At 40.7% G+C, this 18,734-nt stretch overlaps 1 protein-coding gene across 1 annotated transcript in view; it reads left to right on the plus strand.

Moving 5' to 3' along the window:
* LOC101065358 (POU domain, class 2, transcription factor 2-like) overlaps nucleotides 1-16,924 on the plus strand; it is a 38,871-nt gene extending 21,947 nt beyond the window's left edge. The window contains exons 2-16 of the mRNA XM_029845581.1: nucleotides 7,708-7,773; nucleotides 7,881-7,909; nucleotides 8,423-8,479; nucleotides 8,681-8,827; nucleotides 9,382-9,636; nucleotides 9,720-9,834; nucleotides 9,921-10,012; nucleotides 11,363-11,614; nucleotides 11,687-11,828; nucleotides 12,013-12,161; nucleotides 12,838-13,035; nucleotides 13,658-13,706; nucleotides 14,212-14,359; nucleotides 15,024-15,097; nucleotides 16,184-16,924. Of these exons, the coding sequence (XP_029701441.1) occupies nucleotides 7,708-7,773; nucleotides 7,881-7,909; nucleotides 8,423-8,479; nucleotides 8,681-8,827; nucleotides 9,382-9,636; nucleotides 9,720-9,834; nucleotides 9,921-10,012; nucleotides 11,363-11,614; nucleotides 11,687-11,828; nucleotides 12,013-12,161; nucleotides 12,838-13,035; nucleotides 13,658-13,706; nucleotides 14,212-14,359; nucleotides 15,024-15,097; nucleotides 16,184-16,551 (2,141 nt within the window). The 3' untranslated portion in view covers nucleotides 16,552-16,924. The remainder of the gene's footprint in view (nucleotides 1-7,707; nucleotides 7,774-7,880; nucleotides 7,910-8,422; nucleotides 8,480-8,680; nucleotides 8,828-9,381; nucleotides 9,637-9,719; nucleotides 9,835-9,920; nucleotides 10,013-11,362; nucleotides 11,615-11,686; nucleotides 11,829-12,012; nucleotides 12,162-12,837; nucleotides 13,036-13,657; nucleotides 13,707-14,211; nucleotides 14,360-15,023; nucleotides 15,098-16,183) is intronic.
* Nucleotides 16,925-18,734: the final 1,810 nt, after the last annotated feature.

Here is an 18,734-nt window from a genome sequence, read left to right on the forward strand (position 1 = left end):
TTACTCTCTGTGTGGTTGTGATGATTATCTCTTTTCCAAACGGCTATAATTGTGCATGTGGATGTGTTTGTATTTGTGTGGATTTACTACCTTTAGTTCACCAAAAATGAGGATTTTTAGAAATGTCTTTATTTCTACATCTTTATTCAAATTTACATATACAGACTTTAAATATTTTAATATACTTTGAGGATGAATGAAAATTTCAGGTATACTTTCACCATTTTTTGTTGGGTTTTTTTTTGTATTTTTTAGCTCTCACTTTTAAATCCTCGCATAAACTGTGAACACAACTTATAGAAACCAGTCTATTGCTGCAGAAAATGACCCCTGATCAAACCCTGCAGTCAAACAGTGGGGCAGTGGGGCAGCAGGTCACTTACAGTATCTGCTAAAGGTTACACAATGCACAAAATGCATAAAACACACACAAAAAACACACAATGTCTCTCATTAACTTAATGAGCACCACAGTGATTTTCTCTCACTATAAAATATATAAATATACTATATACCTGTGTATTTGTCCCTCTGTGTGTGTGTGTGTGTGTGTGTGTGTGTGTGTGTGTGTGTGTGTTGGGGAGGGTCCATTTGTCATTTGATGAGTGAACATAAGTGGGTCTAGGGCGCTCTGTTGATGGAGGGAGTGTAAAAATAGAGAGATAACAGCCACTCTAGCGCAAAAGAGTTGAAGGAGGAAGAGGGGGCAGAGCAGGGTGGCCTTGAGCACCCATTCTTCCCTCCAGTCGTCAATTTGTCCATCTCTCTTGTTTGTGTTGCTCTGCCATACAGTATATGGGTGGCTCTGCAATTCATTCATTCAGAGTACCCAACAAAATGGATTTGTCAGGTGGAAGGACTTTGTTCAGCCCCCTATCTATCTATCTATCTATCTATCTATCTATCTATCTATCTATCTATCTATCTATCTATCTATCTATCTATCTATCTATCTATCTATCTATCTATCTATCTATCTATCTATCACAATAGCATAATGTCTATTAGAAAAACAAAGTATGCAATATGATGCTGCATTTATGATGTTCAAAGCTTTTCATATCATCATGATCACTCCTGTCAATATGACATTACAAAATTGAGATATACACATTCTTAAAATCCAAACACTCCCACAACCCAAAGAATCATGAAATCATGAAATGATTTCTTTTGTGCCCCAAGGAATGTTGAGAGGTCATGTGGCCAGTAAGAAGGCACAGAAGAAGGCAAAAATACCACTCAGCCTCCACTCATCCACCATCCCATCCTTCCTCTCGATCCCTCAGGGTGATTTCAGAACCTACAACCTCATCCCATCTTATCCGTAAATTCAGAATCTGCCTGAAGTGCCCTGATCCCTGCCTCCTGGAGCTGAGGACCGTCACGCTCCCAGATTAAGGATTTTCTGATGCTGCTCCGATCAGGACAGCAGCTCAGCCTGGCAGCCAGGGATTGTGTTTTGGCAACGTGTGATTTAAAATATGTTTACTGTGTGTGTGTGTGTGTGTATTCATCACCTTTCCACTAAAAGACACACCTGGAAAGGAGCTGAAACACAGAGACAACAGTCCAAAGCAGCTACTGTGATGGACCAGCAGGCATGTCTATGACAAGTGCAGAAAGAACCAAGGACTACAATTTTTTTTTCTTTATTTGTTCAGTTGTGGTTCAGAAAGACAGACAAAAAATGGCAAAAATGATTTTTTTTAAAAGTCAGGAAAATAGTGGAGGAACTGGTGTTTCACATCATGATGTGGATTTCATTCACTACCATTCCAATTGAGACATGTATGTTTTGGATGTATCAAAAGAAAGGAGGATAAAGGCCCCACAATTTTACAAGTACAAAACAAGAGAAGGAAAGGGTAAGAAAGCAGAGGCAAGGGCGTGTGCAAATGGAGGGGCGAGGTGTGCAGCATACATGCAGCGGTCTCTGCAAAAGAGCCTCCAGTGATTGTAGGTCTGGTTACCCCCACTACAGGGCCCCGATCGATACAAACTCAGAGCAATAAAGCTTTCCCCCTGTCATCTCCGCGGAATACAAAATAGAATGGGGAAGGTGAGGGGGGGTTGAAGAGGGATGAGTTGCTGTGGAGGGAGGTGAGCAGTTCCAATAGCCACACTAATTTACCCCTCCTCTTCTATGCTCCCCCATTTCAAAACCTAATCTAAACACATACCCCCTACACACTCACAAACACACCCACACACACACCAAAAGCCAATAGAGTTGATAGAGTGCCTGCGCTTTACTGTATAATTAATGATGTTTAAATAAATAATTTAAGAATTCATGGTTGTTAAAATGTAACAAGTGATGGATTGACTGAAGGAAAAATTAAAAATAAAAATAAAAGCAGGGAAATCAGAACTAGCTATTCATGGGGCATTAAATAAGTAGTGATGGGTTAGACAGTAGTTTGAGAATGAAAATGGGGTGATGGTCATAGATGAAGGGGGGAGTGTATGTATTACACAGAGAAGAGATAGATGTGCAGATAGAAAGGGGCTCGGTGAGAGGGGGGTTCTAGGTAGACTGAGAGGTTGGGATGGGGTATTTAACGACAGGAAAGAAAGGACAGAAAAGGGGTAAAGACGTCGAATAAGTGCTCAGTTTAATTGGAGGCCATATTAAGGAGGGTCAGTCAATAAACCTGTAACCATCTGAGGACTTGGGGCACGTGGCATAGATCTCTGGGAAACTGTTGGGCTGTTTTTATTCATCTGTTTATTGAACTCATAGGTGTAGAAGTGTACATAAAGAAAAGATGCTCTGAGTATCCAGGGGAGCTTTTTCACCCTAAACCATTGAATCATAGTCACAGTTTACAGGATAGTTGCAGTTTAAATGAGTACAGACGTTTCTACCTTTGGCAACTTTAAGGCCCCATCAGGTGCTGGTCAAGCTTTTCTTTTCTTAACTGCTATTTTTCCCTATCGCGTAGGGTGCTGGGGTCTAGCCCAGCTGCACAACAGCAGGGTACACTCCTGGACATGTCACCATCTCATCGCTGGGCCTGATGTGGGCTTTTGGAGGTTCGCTACCGTGCTCAAGGGTATCTCAGCAGGGGTTTTACAGTGTCCTGTTTAAGTAGGAATATTTTCTACTTGCATGCCTTTTATTTGAACATTTTTACATTTTCCTCCTTTTCCTTCCATTTATTTCCAGTCATCTCTTTGTCCGCTCTATGGTGCTCAGTCTACCGCCATGCTACCTGCGTAATCACACGGACAAATTTTCTTTGTGCTTTTTTTTTGGGAGGGCTTCCTCACTTCTTTTTTTTTTACATTTTGAAGGTTATTATTTTGTCTACTTATTATCTCAACATCTCAGAACCTTCTGTCAGGTTTTTGTCTATTTCATGTTTTCTTTTGTAGCAGTAGTTATCCTTTTACTTCTTGTTTTCTCTCTTTTATGTGTCACATATTCCTTTATTATTGTCTAATTACATATCTAATTTTTAGAGGCCTATTCGTCTTTCTTGTTTACTTCCACCGCTTCTAAACCTCCATCTCTCATTTACACATCAGACATGCATAGGGGTTCTAGAAAGGGACCTAGCTTACTTTTTACACTTCCTGGTTCCACCTGTCCTCCTCGCTTCCTCCTTTCTCTTTTCTCTGTTTCCATTCCTTCATTTTGGGCTCCTTGGGGAAGGCAGTAATAATAGTAGAGAGAATGAGAGAGGTAGCTTGGCGTGATTATTGTCTTGTCGGAGTCAGAAGAATCGATCGGCACAGAAATATGTGGTGCGAGAAAGAGGTAGTGTATCGGATATAATAAACACTCTAGAGACATATTCGGAAAATGCTTGTGCACACTCATCTGTTCACCAACGCATGTTTGCACTCTCTAATGTGATCCCTTTCTGACTCACGCTGGGGGGATTTTTTGCAGGATATTAATGAAAAAGTTTGCTTTATATATATATACAGTATATATGTGTGTGTGTGTGTGTGTGTGTGTGTGTGTGTGTGTGTGTGTGTGTGTAGTATTAATATCATTATTAAAAAGTATTAAAGTATTAAAAAGAATCTCTACAACCTTTTGAAGCTAAAATATAGTGGTTACATAAATTCAGATTTAGTAATTTTATTGTGGAATTTGTGTTCAATTTGTGTTCAATCTATTTTCCACTCATATTTATATTGCCCGTCCAATAACAATTGGGCAGGCAATATAAATGTCAAGAAGAAAAACAATGGCTGAGTAATCCATTGCTACTGTTCTAAAGGTGTAAAAACCTATAGCGACATTGGCGTGCACTGCTTTGTTTGCCTGGCACTGAAGCCTGACCCACAAGCAGGGAAACATGTTTATTTTTAATGATTAACGCCCTCACAGGTACACACAAACATGTGAGCAACAGACACACATGCATGTGCACACAATGATCTTTTGCTGCTGTTGCCTGGCAACCGGTCTGCATTTCTTGTGTTGGTGCTGCCCGACTGGTGCCTTGACCGTAGCGGCTGACCACTGCTGGAGGAGAACGAAGGGAGCAAAAAGGATGAACGGGAGGAAGCTGAGTTATAGGGAGACAAATTAGAGACCTACACATGTTTTGACAATTGGGCAGTTTATTTTTGGTGATGTTTAAAGACAGAACTCAGTGTACTTTGTTTAGATCAGCTCAGTCCTCCATGTTTGACCCTCTAATTTTATGCATTAGGATAGTTTTGCACAAGTTAGAAGAAGTTTTTGAAATTCTAAGCATGCAGATGTTACTTGGTCATTTATAACTGCTAACAACTTCGGACCATTACGGATTTGGCCATGATAATCAAACATCCCTGTGATATTGTAGGATTAGGAAAAAAAATCTAACATGAGTTAGTTATCATTGTACTCAGCGATAACTCAGTCATGAGTCCAAAAACATCTTAAGTTTTTTTTTTAAATTTAAAAGTGGAATAGTCGGAATTAAGGAAAAACAGGTGTTAGCAGTGAATGAAAAAATATGTGGAATTGAGTTTATTTTAAGTGAAGGGTTTTATATATGTTACAAATTTCAACATATTTGTAACATTCAATCTTTTTACTCTGGTTTCCTTCTTACTAAAGATTAAAGCAATTCCTATCTCTTAATGCTTTCACCAACAAACAAGGTATTTATCTGCCGACTACACTAATTTTAGCAGTTCTGAGTCATTGCAGCAATTTGAGCCTCCTCGGTGTATTTATTTAACAAAGAATGTGACGAGGCAGGTGGGAAAGGCACTAGTGTGTCTGTGTGTGTGTATGTGTGTGTGTGTGTGTGTGTGTGTGTGTTAGGGGGATGGGATGGGGCATGAGATCACTGGGACCATGTGCCTGACCTTTGACATCCACACGCCAAACAGGCGCTTCAGGCGCTCGTACCCCCTACCCCCCGACCCGACTTGCAGAAACCCACGCGCCGTCTGTCAGAAGCCCATGACAGCCATGACCAAGGAGGGGTCGCTGGGCAACAAGAGGAAGCACAGGGGTGTAGGACCCCTCCAGCCATCTTACCCCCTTTCTAATTCTCAGACAGTGACCCCCCTCCTGCTTTTTCTCTCCTAACACGCACGTGTGTTAATGCATGTCAGCCCCTAAAGACAGATGCATCATCTGTCGAATGGCCTCTCTTCTCTCATTCACTCTCTTTTTCTTTATAGGTATTGGTGTGAGGGGGAGGAGGGGGAAGAGAGAGAGAGAGATTGTCATTGTCAATGATTTCTGTTCAATATATTGTTTTTTCTTGTTTTTTTTGCTTGTTTTTTTTAAAAAAGCAACTCATGACCTGGCCTGGACAAAACCGATTTCACTCTTAACATTATATTTAGTTGCTCGGCATGTTTACATTTGTCAGTGATACTTCAGTAACTGTCAACCAGAATTCTGACCCTCTCATCCTGAACAAACCGCTCCAGATAGCTCAGCTTTAATGGGTACCATCTTCAGCCTGCAGTTTCCTTCTCCTTTCACAGATGTTCTATAGGATTTAGAGGATCATCAAGCTGGTTAGAGATGGTCTAATGTGTTTACCTTCTACACGTTTGTCTATAATTTGATTTTGTAGTGGTGCAATCATTTTTTCCATGGTCAGTTATATTAGTTTGTTTTTTATGTTTCTGATAAACCATAACTCAAAAGCAATGGCTGTTTTCCAAAAGTTAATTTTCAGTATATTTCTTATTTATTAGCACTGAGTTTCAAGTTATTCTAGTGACCACTGGGTTGGGGTAATATGGAGGATGGGAGTGGAAAGGCCTCCTGGCTTGTTGATCAGATGGTTATTACATGATATGTATGTTTGAGGTGGAGGGTTTTACAATAAAAATCATATATGAAAATTAAATAATACAATTTATTATATTTCATATTGCTGAGATTGGTCAATCTGCTAAATATATTAATACTTTAAATAATATATCATCAGTACTGACTGTAGATCAAAGGCTAGTGTTGACCTGAGATTTATATTTATAACAGGTTTTGGATTGGTATTTATTTAAGACATTTGTAAATATCATCATGGTCTAAAAACAATTTTTAAGAACATGTTTGAGGTTTCAGATGAATTCTTAAAATAACCCGCCACCCTTATCGACGCCAGAGTTGCGGTTCGGCATTTCCAGCAAGGTGCTGCCACCATGTGACAATAGTTGTAAGTGCATCGATGGAGGTCTGACAAAATGTTATATACGTTATTTAATTACTGATTCTTTTTCTCAATTTATGTATTTTATTTATGTGTTATTTTATTTGTGATATTTCTACTGCCAATACACTGAAACACTCCTCTTTACATCACAACTATTATTTTTCTGACTCTATGAAGATGAACGGGTGATGAGATTATAAAAGCCTTTAAATCCCTTTCTTCTTTTTTTTGGCGTGTAATTGTAATTATGTAATCACTACGTCCTCCTCAGGATGTATGCAGCTTGTTTACTGTGGCTCCCCTCAAATCTCTCCCTTCACCATTTATTTCCACATCAAGCGGAGTTCTTTAGAAAGCTTATTTCTGAGCAAAAAACAGAACTCACAGAGGTAAAGCTCAGAATTAAAGACCATAAGGGACAAGGTGATATACGGTTTCCATAGCAGCATTGCTGAGTAATGTCTGCTGCCGGGTAAAACGGTTGCTCTGTTTGGGTCAGTCTTGGTGCAATTAGTTACCATCTTTTAAAACTAAAAATTCGATTCCAAGATCTGAACCTATAAAGTTTGCATTGTGCTTTCTAATTTTGGGTTTATTACTTTTATGGAGGAATGTGTGTTTGACTGGATTTTGTGTTTACTGGCACATATTTGCTATAATTGCTGAACTTTGTAGGAAGATAATCTTTCAATGTTCCTTTTTAATAATCACACAGCTGATATTTTTGGCAAAATGCTATTCAAAAATTCAGTACAAATATACTCAAAATCAGTACAAATATACTCAAAATCAGTACAAAATATTTCCATAAACAATTATCTTTACTGCCAGCCTTAAGAAATAAATTAATTAGTCGAAAAATTCATATACTAAAACTTAATGTACTACTCAGGTCAAAATAGTTAAAATGACCTGCTCCAAATGCTGAGGTCATGTTTTACTGCTGGTATCACAACAGAGGTATTTTAAAACATTTCAATTTATGAAATGATATTAGAAATGTCCATATTATGACCATGTTTCTCCATCAACACTGGAAATAATTCAAACTCTGTGTTTGTCTGTAATTATACAGATATTAGGATGTCTAAAGCAACAGAGGAGGAGGTGCCTGTGGATGAATATCCAGGGGATACTTCAGGTTGATGCCAACATACAAATAGAGTTATATAAATAATAATTGTACATTGAATATGTATAATTATCATTATTAGACTTTTTATAACAAGTGATCCTGCTGTTTTACAGACTCTGACAGAAACAGCCCTGATGACCAGGTTGGTATTGACTTTGTTTAATGTCCAGTTCCAACCACACCTTCTTATAACTATAGCAGTTGACCATAGACCTTGATTCATTTTTTTGAAAAAGTAATTAAATGAGTAACAACTATGTTTTCTTTATCTGTAGCAAGGTGTTTGAACTATTGCCAATTGTATAAATAAAGAAATGCAATTAACTTAAATATAAAATATTCCTTTAGCAACGTTTCTTTTGGTCTAATTGCCATAATAGTTGATTTGTATGCAGCAGCGGTGTTAATATGAAGTAACTATTTTGGGATTGAAAGAATGGTTCAGGGGACCAAGACCCCCCGACAATCACTGCTGGGATCTAACACAGATCCTGAAGAAGAATGCAGTTAATAGAAAGAAAATCACAGTATTCAACATTCAACTTTATCATTGGATTATGTAACTAATGTAATTAGCTGCGATTAGATATTGTTGAGAATGTGTGATAGATTTCTTTTAACTTCCTTTTTGACTTGTTTCACTTTTGTCCTACAGGTCCAAATGATGAAAACCAGTCACTTCAGCCTCCCTCCTACAATGTCTGGTGACAAGGTATGTGTAGTGGGTGGGTGGGAGGGAGGGACGGACGGACGGACGGACGGGCGGGCGGGCGGATAGATAGATAGATAGATAGATAGATAGATAGATAGATAGATAGATAGATAGATAGATAGATAGATAGATAGATAGATAGATAGATAAGCTTGGATTAATGGTGTAAGAAAAAGAGTAATTGACTGTGATCTTTTTCAGAGGCGGAGTGATGAGAGCTGTGAGATGACCCACAGCACCAGTGCTCCTCCTGCTCCTCCTGCTCCTCCTGCTCCTTCCTCCCAACAGCAGCAGCAGTCCCAGCACCACCACACACAGCTGATGATGGCTGGCAGTCAGCTTGCAGGAGTAAGAGAATTTATGTATTTATGCATTTATGTATTTTCCTATATTTCCACATTTATGTATTCATTACAATTATTATATAAGAAAATAAATAAAAGTAGACCCACAAAAATAGTCATCACCACTAATCACCACGCCTTTTATCAATAGACTTTAAGAAGGGTTAGATAATGAGTCAACATCAGTAGACTTATACAGCAGCCATTACAAACCCTACATTGTTGATTCATAAATTATAGTTTATTCAAGGTCAAATGTTAGTGCACTTTTTAAATGTTCCAAACTGGTCCTGTGCTTTATTGGAAGTGTGTCTAGTTTGTCACAACTGTCTTTGCACTACAGCAACACAGCAAAAGCACCCAAAGCACATGACGAACATGACGCTGCTCATTTTTCCTGCTCTGACTGTTGGCTAACAGCATCAGTGACACTTCTCTTCCTACAGTTCTTGAATTTATTGGCTTTCTGTCCTCTCTTCTTGATTCTTCTTTTTCATTCTATGTTCTATCTCTCTTTGATTCTGCCTGCATATCTTATTTCTGCTCCTCCTCCTCCAGCTTGCTGCCCTCCTCCCGACTCAACAGCAGCTACTTATCCAGCAGGTTCAGGCTCAGCTCCTGGCAGCTGCTGTCCAGCAGTCAACTGCTGCTCATGCCGCCCAGGCTGCTGCTGCACAACAACAAGCCAACCAGCAACAGCCAAACCAGTCCCAGTCCCAACAACAGCAACAACCGTCACACAAACAGGAGCAGACCGTCCAGTCTGCCCCACCACAGCTGGCCCTATCACAATCAATCCAGCTCACAGCCCAGGTAAAAGACCATCTACTACAAATTTATTCAGTGATTAAGTGGCTTTTCTGACCTTTTTATGATGCATTGGCATGTTTTTGTAGGACATCCAGCAGCTTCTGCAGCTCCAACAGTTGGTCTTGATGCCTGGTCACCCTCTGCAGACACCTGCCCAGTTTCTCCTGTCTCAACCAGCACAAGCACAGCCACCACAGCAGGGTGAGACAATCAGAATGAGTGACACACTTTCTAAGAAAACATTATTTGTTGTTCTGAATGTTTGATTGTTGATGTTACTTTCCCAGGTTTGCTCTCAACACCAAATCTAATACAGCTACCTCAGCAAAGCCCAAGCAGAATACTGACCACGCCGCCTCATCTAGGACTTCAGGCACAGGTAGTAGAAGAGCTTTCACTGCCTTCACTACTTTAGGAGGACCAGACCAGATATGACTTGCAGCAATCACATGTACTGTATTTATCAGCTTCTAGCAAAGACATTTGTTCACAGGTGGATATAGTAAACAGGCTATATAATGGATTTTGGTATTCTGAATGCTGGTATATATTGAGTGTGAAATTGAGCCTTCTGGGGAAAAAAATAATTAAATAAAGAATAATAACAATTTACACATTCTGTATATAAAGGGATGTAATTCTTAAGTATTAAATTTTATAAAGGAGAGATAAATGAGAGAATTAAATAATTCATACTGTATTTAATATAATATTTTAAATATATTTAAAGTGGGCAACAGGGTTATATATTTAATATATTTAAAGTGAGGACATCTGTCTGTGAATATGTTTTTTTTAATAATCCATCCATCCATCCATCCATTCTCTGCCGCTTATCCGGGGTCGGGTCGCGGGGGCAGCAGCCTAAGGAGAGAATCCCAGACTTCCCTCTCCCCAGCTACTTCCTCTAGCTCATCCGGAGGGATCCCCAGGCGTTCCCAGGCCAGTCGAGAGACATAGTCTCTCCAACGTGTCCTGGGTCTCCCCGGGGGTCTCTTACCGGAGGGACATGCCCTGAACACCTCACCAGGGAGGCGTCCAGGGGGCATCCTGACTAGATGCCCAAGCCACCCCATCTGGCTCCTCTCAACGCGGAGGAGCAGCGACTCTACTCCGAGCTCCTCCATCAATTTTAATAATAGTGAACTAAAATACAATAGGGGCTCATTAAAGAAAATAGTTTTTGTCGAAGAAAAGGTCAGCTTGGCTGCTTAATAATGCAAGACCTCTTCGCAGTAGAAATATGTCAAATTAAATAATTTGTCTGACGCCCACAGCTGCTGACTTCTTTATAATACTGCATGAATGCATCCCCACACTCAGAGGGCTGCCATAGATTTTCCATTAAGCTTCAATGAAGTCATGTCAGACAGAAAACCAGGCTATCCCTGCATGCTGGGGTAGTTTATGCAGAGATGCAGGATGTAAATGAGGAATACAGTATGCAGGGGTCACACATGATTTCTGCTCTTAGTTGATACCTTCAGAAACTGTGCCGACTTATCCTGACTTTGTTGCTTTTGAGGCCAAGACAATCTGTATAATTTTTGAAGGAACCCAGGGTTAAATTTATGTTTCATGTGTCCTGGTTAGTTTGTATGTATTCCTTAAAGACATTACCTTAGTTTTGGGGGGGAAAAGTTTTTTTCCTTCTCTCTATAGATGCATTTATAATACTTTCATTATTTTGCATATATTGGCTAATTTTCTCTCTTCCCTGACTTTGCAGAGAGACAAGAGTAGTGATGTGGTTGAAGGGAGCAGCAGCGGCAGCAGCAACAGCAGTGGTGGCGGCGGTGGAAGTGGCAGCAACATCGTGGCTTCCTCAGCGTCTGCTGGTGTCATGACGTCTTCACTCACACCCAGCCTGACTCAAATGGCTCACGGCACTCACATGGGGGAAGAGCATAGCGACTTAGAGGAGCTCGAGCAGTTTGCACGTACCTTCAAACAGCGACGTATTAAGCTGGGATTCACCCAGGTGACATGATGGAAACAAGAGTGGCCATGATACGGTTCCCACTCTGATACCTTCTCTGCGTGTTTCTTACAGGGAGATGTTGGCGTGGCTATGGGAAAACTTTATGGTAATGATTTCAGCCAAACCACCATCTCTAGATTTGAAGCACTCAACCTGAGCTTTAAGAACATGTGCAAACTGAAACCACTACTGGAGAAGTGGTTGAGTGATGCAGGTAACCGCAGGAAATTTATCAGAACACATGTCCTCTAAAACATTGTCACTCAGTTTACTTTAATGAATGCTTTTTCTTTTAAAGGTTATTATATTTTGACCTTTACTTATACTTTGGCCTTTGAATTCTCAGTGTGCTGTTGAATTTCTTTGCCGACATATTGTCCTCTGTCTTTCTGTGACAGAAACCATGGCAGTTGACAGCATGCTGCCCAGTCCTTCCTCAATCTCCAACCCCATGTCAGGCTTCGAGGGTCTCCCCGGCAAAAGAAGAAAGAAGCGCACAAGTATCGAGACCAATGTCAGAGTGGTTTTAGAGCGTAACTTTAACACGGTACAAAAGATGTTCTACTTTACAACTAATAGTTTCTAATAGTTTCTATTTCTTAGCATATCATTCATTCAAATTTGCTACATATCTGAGATAATTACTTATTATTCAATTAACTGAAATTCTAGCCAAAAGTCTAAATTTTATGCCTGAAGAATGTGTAATCTAGTTCTTGTCTTTGTACATTTTGAGCATACAACTGTTTATTTTTAAAGTTGTTTTAAAATATGTCACCTCCTTTTACATCTCATATTACTGTACATTTCGATGCACAATGTGTTCTGTGATAAAAATCTAATTTACATCTCTGCAGTAGTGTTCAAGCCCCTGCCCAGGAAAATCTTTCAGTGCTGTTCTGTAAATGAATGTGTGGAGTTTTAGTGTCTGTTTGGTCACGTCGTGACCATTAAAACGTATAACACCGCCCTTTCACAGCCGTCAAAGGTGTGATATTGGCTGCTACAACAATAAATATAGACTACTCTGGATATTTTTCACTCTTCCACTTTCACTCAATATGTCATCTACCTCTTAGACAACCAATTTGATGGCTAATTTGACTGATGAGAGCCTGTGAGTTATTAACTGAATTAACTGTTGTGAATCGGAGTCATGATTTCTGACTTGCTGACTGTCAGATGTTCGGGGAAACCAAACGCTTTCCATTTTTCCCCTGCAGAATCAAAAACCTACCTCAGAAGAGATTCTAATGCTGGCAGAACAGCTCAACATGGAGAAGGAGGTTATCCGCGTTTGGTTCTGCAATCGGAGACAAAAGGAGAAACGCATCAACCCGTCCAGCAGCACCACACCCCCGTTGCCCAGCCAGACCTCACCTGTTGTGACACACAAAGCCTCCTGCTACAGCCCACACATGGTACAGTCTATCAATCAATCAATCAATCAATCAATCAATCAACCAATCAATCAATCAATCAATCAATCAATCTACCAATCTATCAATCAATCAATCAATCAATCAATCAATCTTTATTTATATAGCATCTTTTACAGTCAAAATTGTTTCAAGGCGCTTTCCAGAATCCCAGGGCCTAACCCCAGACAAGCAACAGTGGCAAGGAAAAACTCCCCTTTAACAGGAAGAAACCTTGAGCAGGACCAGGCTCATGAGGGGACCCTCCTGCTGATGGCCGGCTGGGTAGAGAGAGAGGAGAAGGGGGAGGACAGATAGATGATAGAATGGAGAGGAGAGGAGAGGAGAGGAGAGGAGAGGAGAGGAGAGGAGAGGAGAGGAGAGGAGAGGAGAGGAGAGGAGAGGAGAGGAGAGGAAACCATGACCCAGTGGGGTGACAGAAACCTGTCAGGTGATCATGTTTCTGGACCCCGGCGGCCTTGGCCTATAACAACATAGCTAAGATGTAAATCTATTTAATACATTATTGCCTGTACAGTGATCTCACTGTTGACCTGCTATTTATTTGGGTGATAAATGACAGAAAGGGCTGATTTTTCTTCCCTCCGTTCTTCTCACTCTCCAGATATCAAGTCACGGTCTGTCCCAGGTCACCACCAGCCTCAGCACAACAGGTGAGGTGTAATTATTGTTTGTGCCTGTGTCGAGTCCTGTCAATAAATAATTAAAGGTTAGTGCAGCACTTCGCAATTGTTGTCTTGGACCCTGAGGTCAGTCACATGAAGATTAAAGTGATCCTGACTTTATTTTGAAGAATTTCATGTTTCTGTGTTGCTGGGTTGATGAAAACAGAAACATCATCACTTTCCCACAACGTGATATCCTTAAGAGATTGAAACAGAAAACAATGATGTTTTGTTGACCACAGCATGGAAGTCGTACTCCCATCCTGAGCTGTTTACCTCCTTGAGTTATGATTCTTCGTCATGATTTATAGAGCTCGCTGCAACTCATCCAGAGACCCACCGTTAAGGCAGACAGGTTGAAATGTAACAAAACACAGCCATCGATGTATTGACCTGTTGGGCTGTGGAGAATATGCTCTCTTCTCTGTAAATCATCTACTATACTCCCACAACAAACCTATCATCCATGTTCTTCTTTATTTCTATACCCAAGGGACCAGTTTGTCACCGTCAGCATCAGGTCCTATGACTCCTGCCAGCTCCACAGCAGGTGGTTCTGCCTCTTCAGCTGTGACCCCACCCCCAAATAGCACAGCCAGTCCAGCCCCATGCAACCTTGGCCCTCATGGACTAAGCACTGGGTGAGTTTTTAAATATCTAGTATGGAGTAATGAAATGTTATCCCTGTTTTGTAAGGACTGACTAAGCTCTCTGGTTGCATTGGTGCTAATAATCCATTTATTATGCTACTAATGCACCGAGAAATGTGTAGAAAGATTGAAATAGGTGTCAACTATAGCCTGGCATCGTAACAACATCGCACAGACTAGTAGCATCAATCACCAATATAGTAGAACTGGACATAGCAGAGGGCCACACTGCGAGGTTTTAGATGATAGGGATGAAAAGATTTTGCTAACAGCTTTTTGCATTCATTTGGTGGAGGAAAAAAACTAAAATGTCAAGCATTTAGTAACACAAGAAATAAATACATATTAATGTCCAATATTTTCTCTGCTATTGTGGAATTCAAATGAAACAGCCTGTTATTGACTTTTCTTTCCTTTTATATCATAAAGTAGATTAATTTTATATAGATTTATTTTTACAGTTCTTGGCCTAATTTGAAGCAAAAAGAAAGAATCAAATGCAGAGCCATACAAAAAATAGGTGCAGCACTAAAACAAAAACTGCCTTAGTTCTGCCTAGACACACCAGAAACATAACTTCTTTGTCCCACTGTTTCATCATCTGTATGATTGCACGTGTGTTAATAGCAGTTTCTGGTGTACACACATTTTCTAGGAACACAATGATGGGCGTAAGCACAGCAGTGAACCAAGCCCTCATTGGCAGCAATCCCTTGGCTACCATGAAAGGTAGGTGTGTTTGTGTGTGTGTGTGTGTGTGTGTGTGTGTGTGTGTGTGTGTGTGTGTGTGTGGGTGTGTGTGTGTGTGTGTGTGTGTGTTTCAGTATGCAGTCCAGCCTCGAGAGTCTTCCTGATCCTCCATTTCTAAAGGCCACTTCCCATTTCACCTTTCATCCATTCTGTCTGAAATGAATTTCCTTGCAGCCATACTCCTTCTCCTCTTCCTGAGAACAAACTTCTTGAATCACTCAGTTTGGAGAAAGATTCAATTTGATTCTCATACAAAAGCCTGTTATTATTACAAAGTGGCAAGAGCCCCTCGTGGCAAAGCCAAGTCAGCCCAACACAGTCAACAGTCACAATCCCTGAGGCCTGTTGGCTAAATCAAAAAATCTTTTTGAACAAGAGGAACAGCTGTTAAATCGATTAAGCATTAAATATAAGAATCATTGCTTTTTCCATATAGTGCCGATTTAAGCCTTCATCCTCTTTGTACCACAGCATCATCATTTCATGCCAGCCTCCTGTGGGCCATGTTTTGATGAAATGGATACAGTTAGTTAAAAAAACTGCAACTGTGGCACTGTCGCAGAAGACAGAAAGAAAGAAAGAAAGAAGAAAGAAAGAAAGAAGAAAGAAAGAAGAAAGAAAGAAAGAAAGAGAAGAAAGAAAGAGAAAAGAAAGAAAGAAAGAAAGAAAGATGATGATGTCTTTATTTCAGTTTTTTCATTTTGAAAACCATTTTTATAATTAGATCACATTCCTGCTATTCTAAGTTTACTCTATTGCAGAGGTGGCCAAATCCAGTCATCGAGGGTTGTGACCCAGCTGGGATTCTGTCCTACCAGGTAAACAACGTGGGATCCCACTTTCCTTGGAGGAAGCATTTTGTGCCTGGTAGGACAGAAAACCTGGCTGGGCTCCAGCCTAAAGGACTGGATTTTGGCACCCCTGCTCTCCCATATAGGAGCTGCATTCACTGAAACTGGCTGTTGGCTTCCTCCCTTTCTTTTGTTTTTCCCATTTTCTGTTCACTGCACTTTTCCTCAACATCTCTTTTCATCGTGTCTTCTCTCTGGTCCTCTTATTCATCAGCGCTGGCAGCCAGTGGAGGACAACTGCCCATCTCCAGCCTTGAGGAAGCAGGTCACATGCTTCTGAGTGGCCCTGGGGGTGCCACGGTCCCCACTGCACTTCGCCCATCTCTCTTCCTCAACCACCCTGCTTTTCTCCCTATTGTGACTGGCTCCATGGCAACAGTCTCTTCACCTGTGATGGGGCTGTTCAGTGGCAGCAACAGCAGCGTGCCACGGCCCACCTTCTCCCAGTCTTCTTCTCCAGGCGCCAGTAACCTCATGAGCCCGACCTCATGCCCTGAGGAAACTCCCTGTTCAAGCCCTGCCTCTTTTTGCTCCTTTAGTGAAGCCCCGTCACCACCCTTGGGAGGGACCATGGCTGATTGATCAAAACCCAAAGTTTCTGATTTTGGAGGAAGAAGAGGAGGAAACGGAATGGAGCTTTAAAAATCTGATTTAACAACCTCGCCTTTGAACCAAAGCCATCTCTCTGTCTGATCCATCGCTCGTTCCAGCTCTCTGTTTCTCCCTGCTGAAGTCTACCGAAGCCAAAAAATATATACAGATGAAGAGGGATGATAGAAAGAGAGAGGGAGGAGGGAGAGGACTGCTGAGTGGAGGTGTAGTTTTAAACCAAATAATGACCGACAGCTGGGAGGAAAGACAAAGCTGTTTAACACAGTGTTGGAGAAAACAGTCAACCTGCATTTAAAAAATGAACTCAAAGAGGGCAGGGATATAGAACAAGACTGTGGGGGGGGGGGGGGGGGGGAGCCTAAAAAAGACTTAATAGGAAAGCCAGGTGGTCAAAGAAGACAGACACTTAACAAAAAATTAAATAACTCTCCAAATACCAAATACTGAAAACCAAAAACAAAAAAGGGAAAGAAAAGCTTTAGTAATAAAGACATTTTTTTTTTTTAATATTCCATTCATGCCAACCAGTTCCCATTTTAGTTCTGATTTCCATTATTTATATTTTTAAATTATTATTTCTAGGAAGAACTTTTACAGAACATCTATTTTTATATTATTTTCTATTTATCCCATTTCTAGCCACATTTGAATATTTGACAGTTGATCCCTCATACAGGATATCTAACTACCTCTTCACAGTACGAACCTCCTGTTTCACAGACACAGGCTAGATTTGCCAAGTTTCATTAGATAAGATGCCAATTTATGCATTTTGTTTTAAATAGTTCCTTCAAATGACTGAGCGGTGGTGTGTAGTACTACACACCCAATAAAAGACCCTGTGTGTGTCACATGAAAATTCAAGTTTAGCCTTTAATGCAAACATGTCAGGTGATTTTAGGTGGCTTATTTTCTGTCCCAGGCAGCATTTATTCTATCATCATCATCATTATTTGCATTATTCTTCAGAGGAAATGTGAACACTTTTGTATGTCATTCACAAAGAACTCAAGATAGTCAAATACAAATGAAATCAGGAAGGAAGGTCAACTCGCATTCCTTAGAGTTTCATATCTGAGCCATTATTTTATTGGTAATCTACAGCATCGTTGGTCTTGTATGTCTTCAGTTTTCAGCCATTTCACTGATGTGCTGATGTCCTTTGTGTTAAAATTGAGTTGTATTGTGACAGAAGTCTTTATACTGCCAAGCAAAAAGCATACAGACATCATCTTTTCTCTCTTTTTACTCTGGATTATTTGTATTCTTGTATTTATTATCATTCCATTCCATCTTCATCACCATCATCATCATCATCGTCCAGACTGCTTATCTACCAGCAGACAGTCACTCTTGGATACCAAAGCTTTGCCTCTGGCTGTGTCTCTGGACTCACCTGGGAGACGAGTGTCCAGATGAACCCTCAGTGATGTAAAGGGGGAAATGTGCACACAGGCACACACAGCAAGTAAAAAACCAAGCCAAAAAGGAACAAAAGACAGAGGTGAACACCGGCAACCCCCCTCCCAATACTGCCCCAGACCCTGCCCTCATCCAACACACCCCCACCCCTACCCGTGTCCCTCCTTTGTGTCCAAAGATCAGATCTAAGGGCAAGACTAAAGAGAAAGAAGACGAGAGCCCTAAGCTGAAGGGGAGGAGGAAAAGAGAGCAGAAAGAGGTGTGCTCGAAGCAAGTGTGCCAAAACCAAACAAGAAGTAAACCAAATGCCACCACTGCTGCTCCTACTTACAGTGTGTGTGAATGACTGAACCACTGCAAAACCAAATACACAGAGGAAGAGGACGAGGGAATAAAAGGGTGATCTGTGATTGCTGTAAATGTGTCAACACACACAGATTCCCCCGCTGGAGACCTCACATTTCTTTTTTGTGGATGGATAAACCGTGGAATAACCTCAACAAACAGACTTGAGAAAGCATTTTTTGTTATTGCTTTCCATAGTGTGCTTGTTAATAATGTATGGATTAGTCTTATTGCTTTTTACTTATTATCCTATGGGGGGGGGGGGGGTGTACGCTGATGGTTTTCTTCTATGCTTTTTGATTGTGCTCTGGGCTTTTACATTTGTTAATGGATGAAGAGCGCAGTGGAAATGTAGCTATGGAATCTTTTTAGCAACCTAGAATGTT

The sequence above is a fragment of the Takifugu rubripes genome, chromosome 12 (assembly GCF_901000725.2).
Source record: "Takifugu rubripes chromosome 12, fTakRub1.2, whole genome shotgun sequence".
Classification (NCBI taxonomy): Eukaryota; Metazoa; Chordata; class Actinopteri; order Tetraodontiformes; family Tetraodontidae; genus Takifugu; species Takifugu rubripes.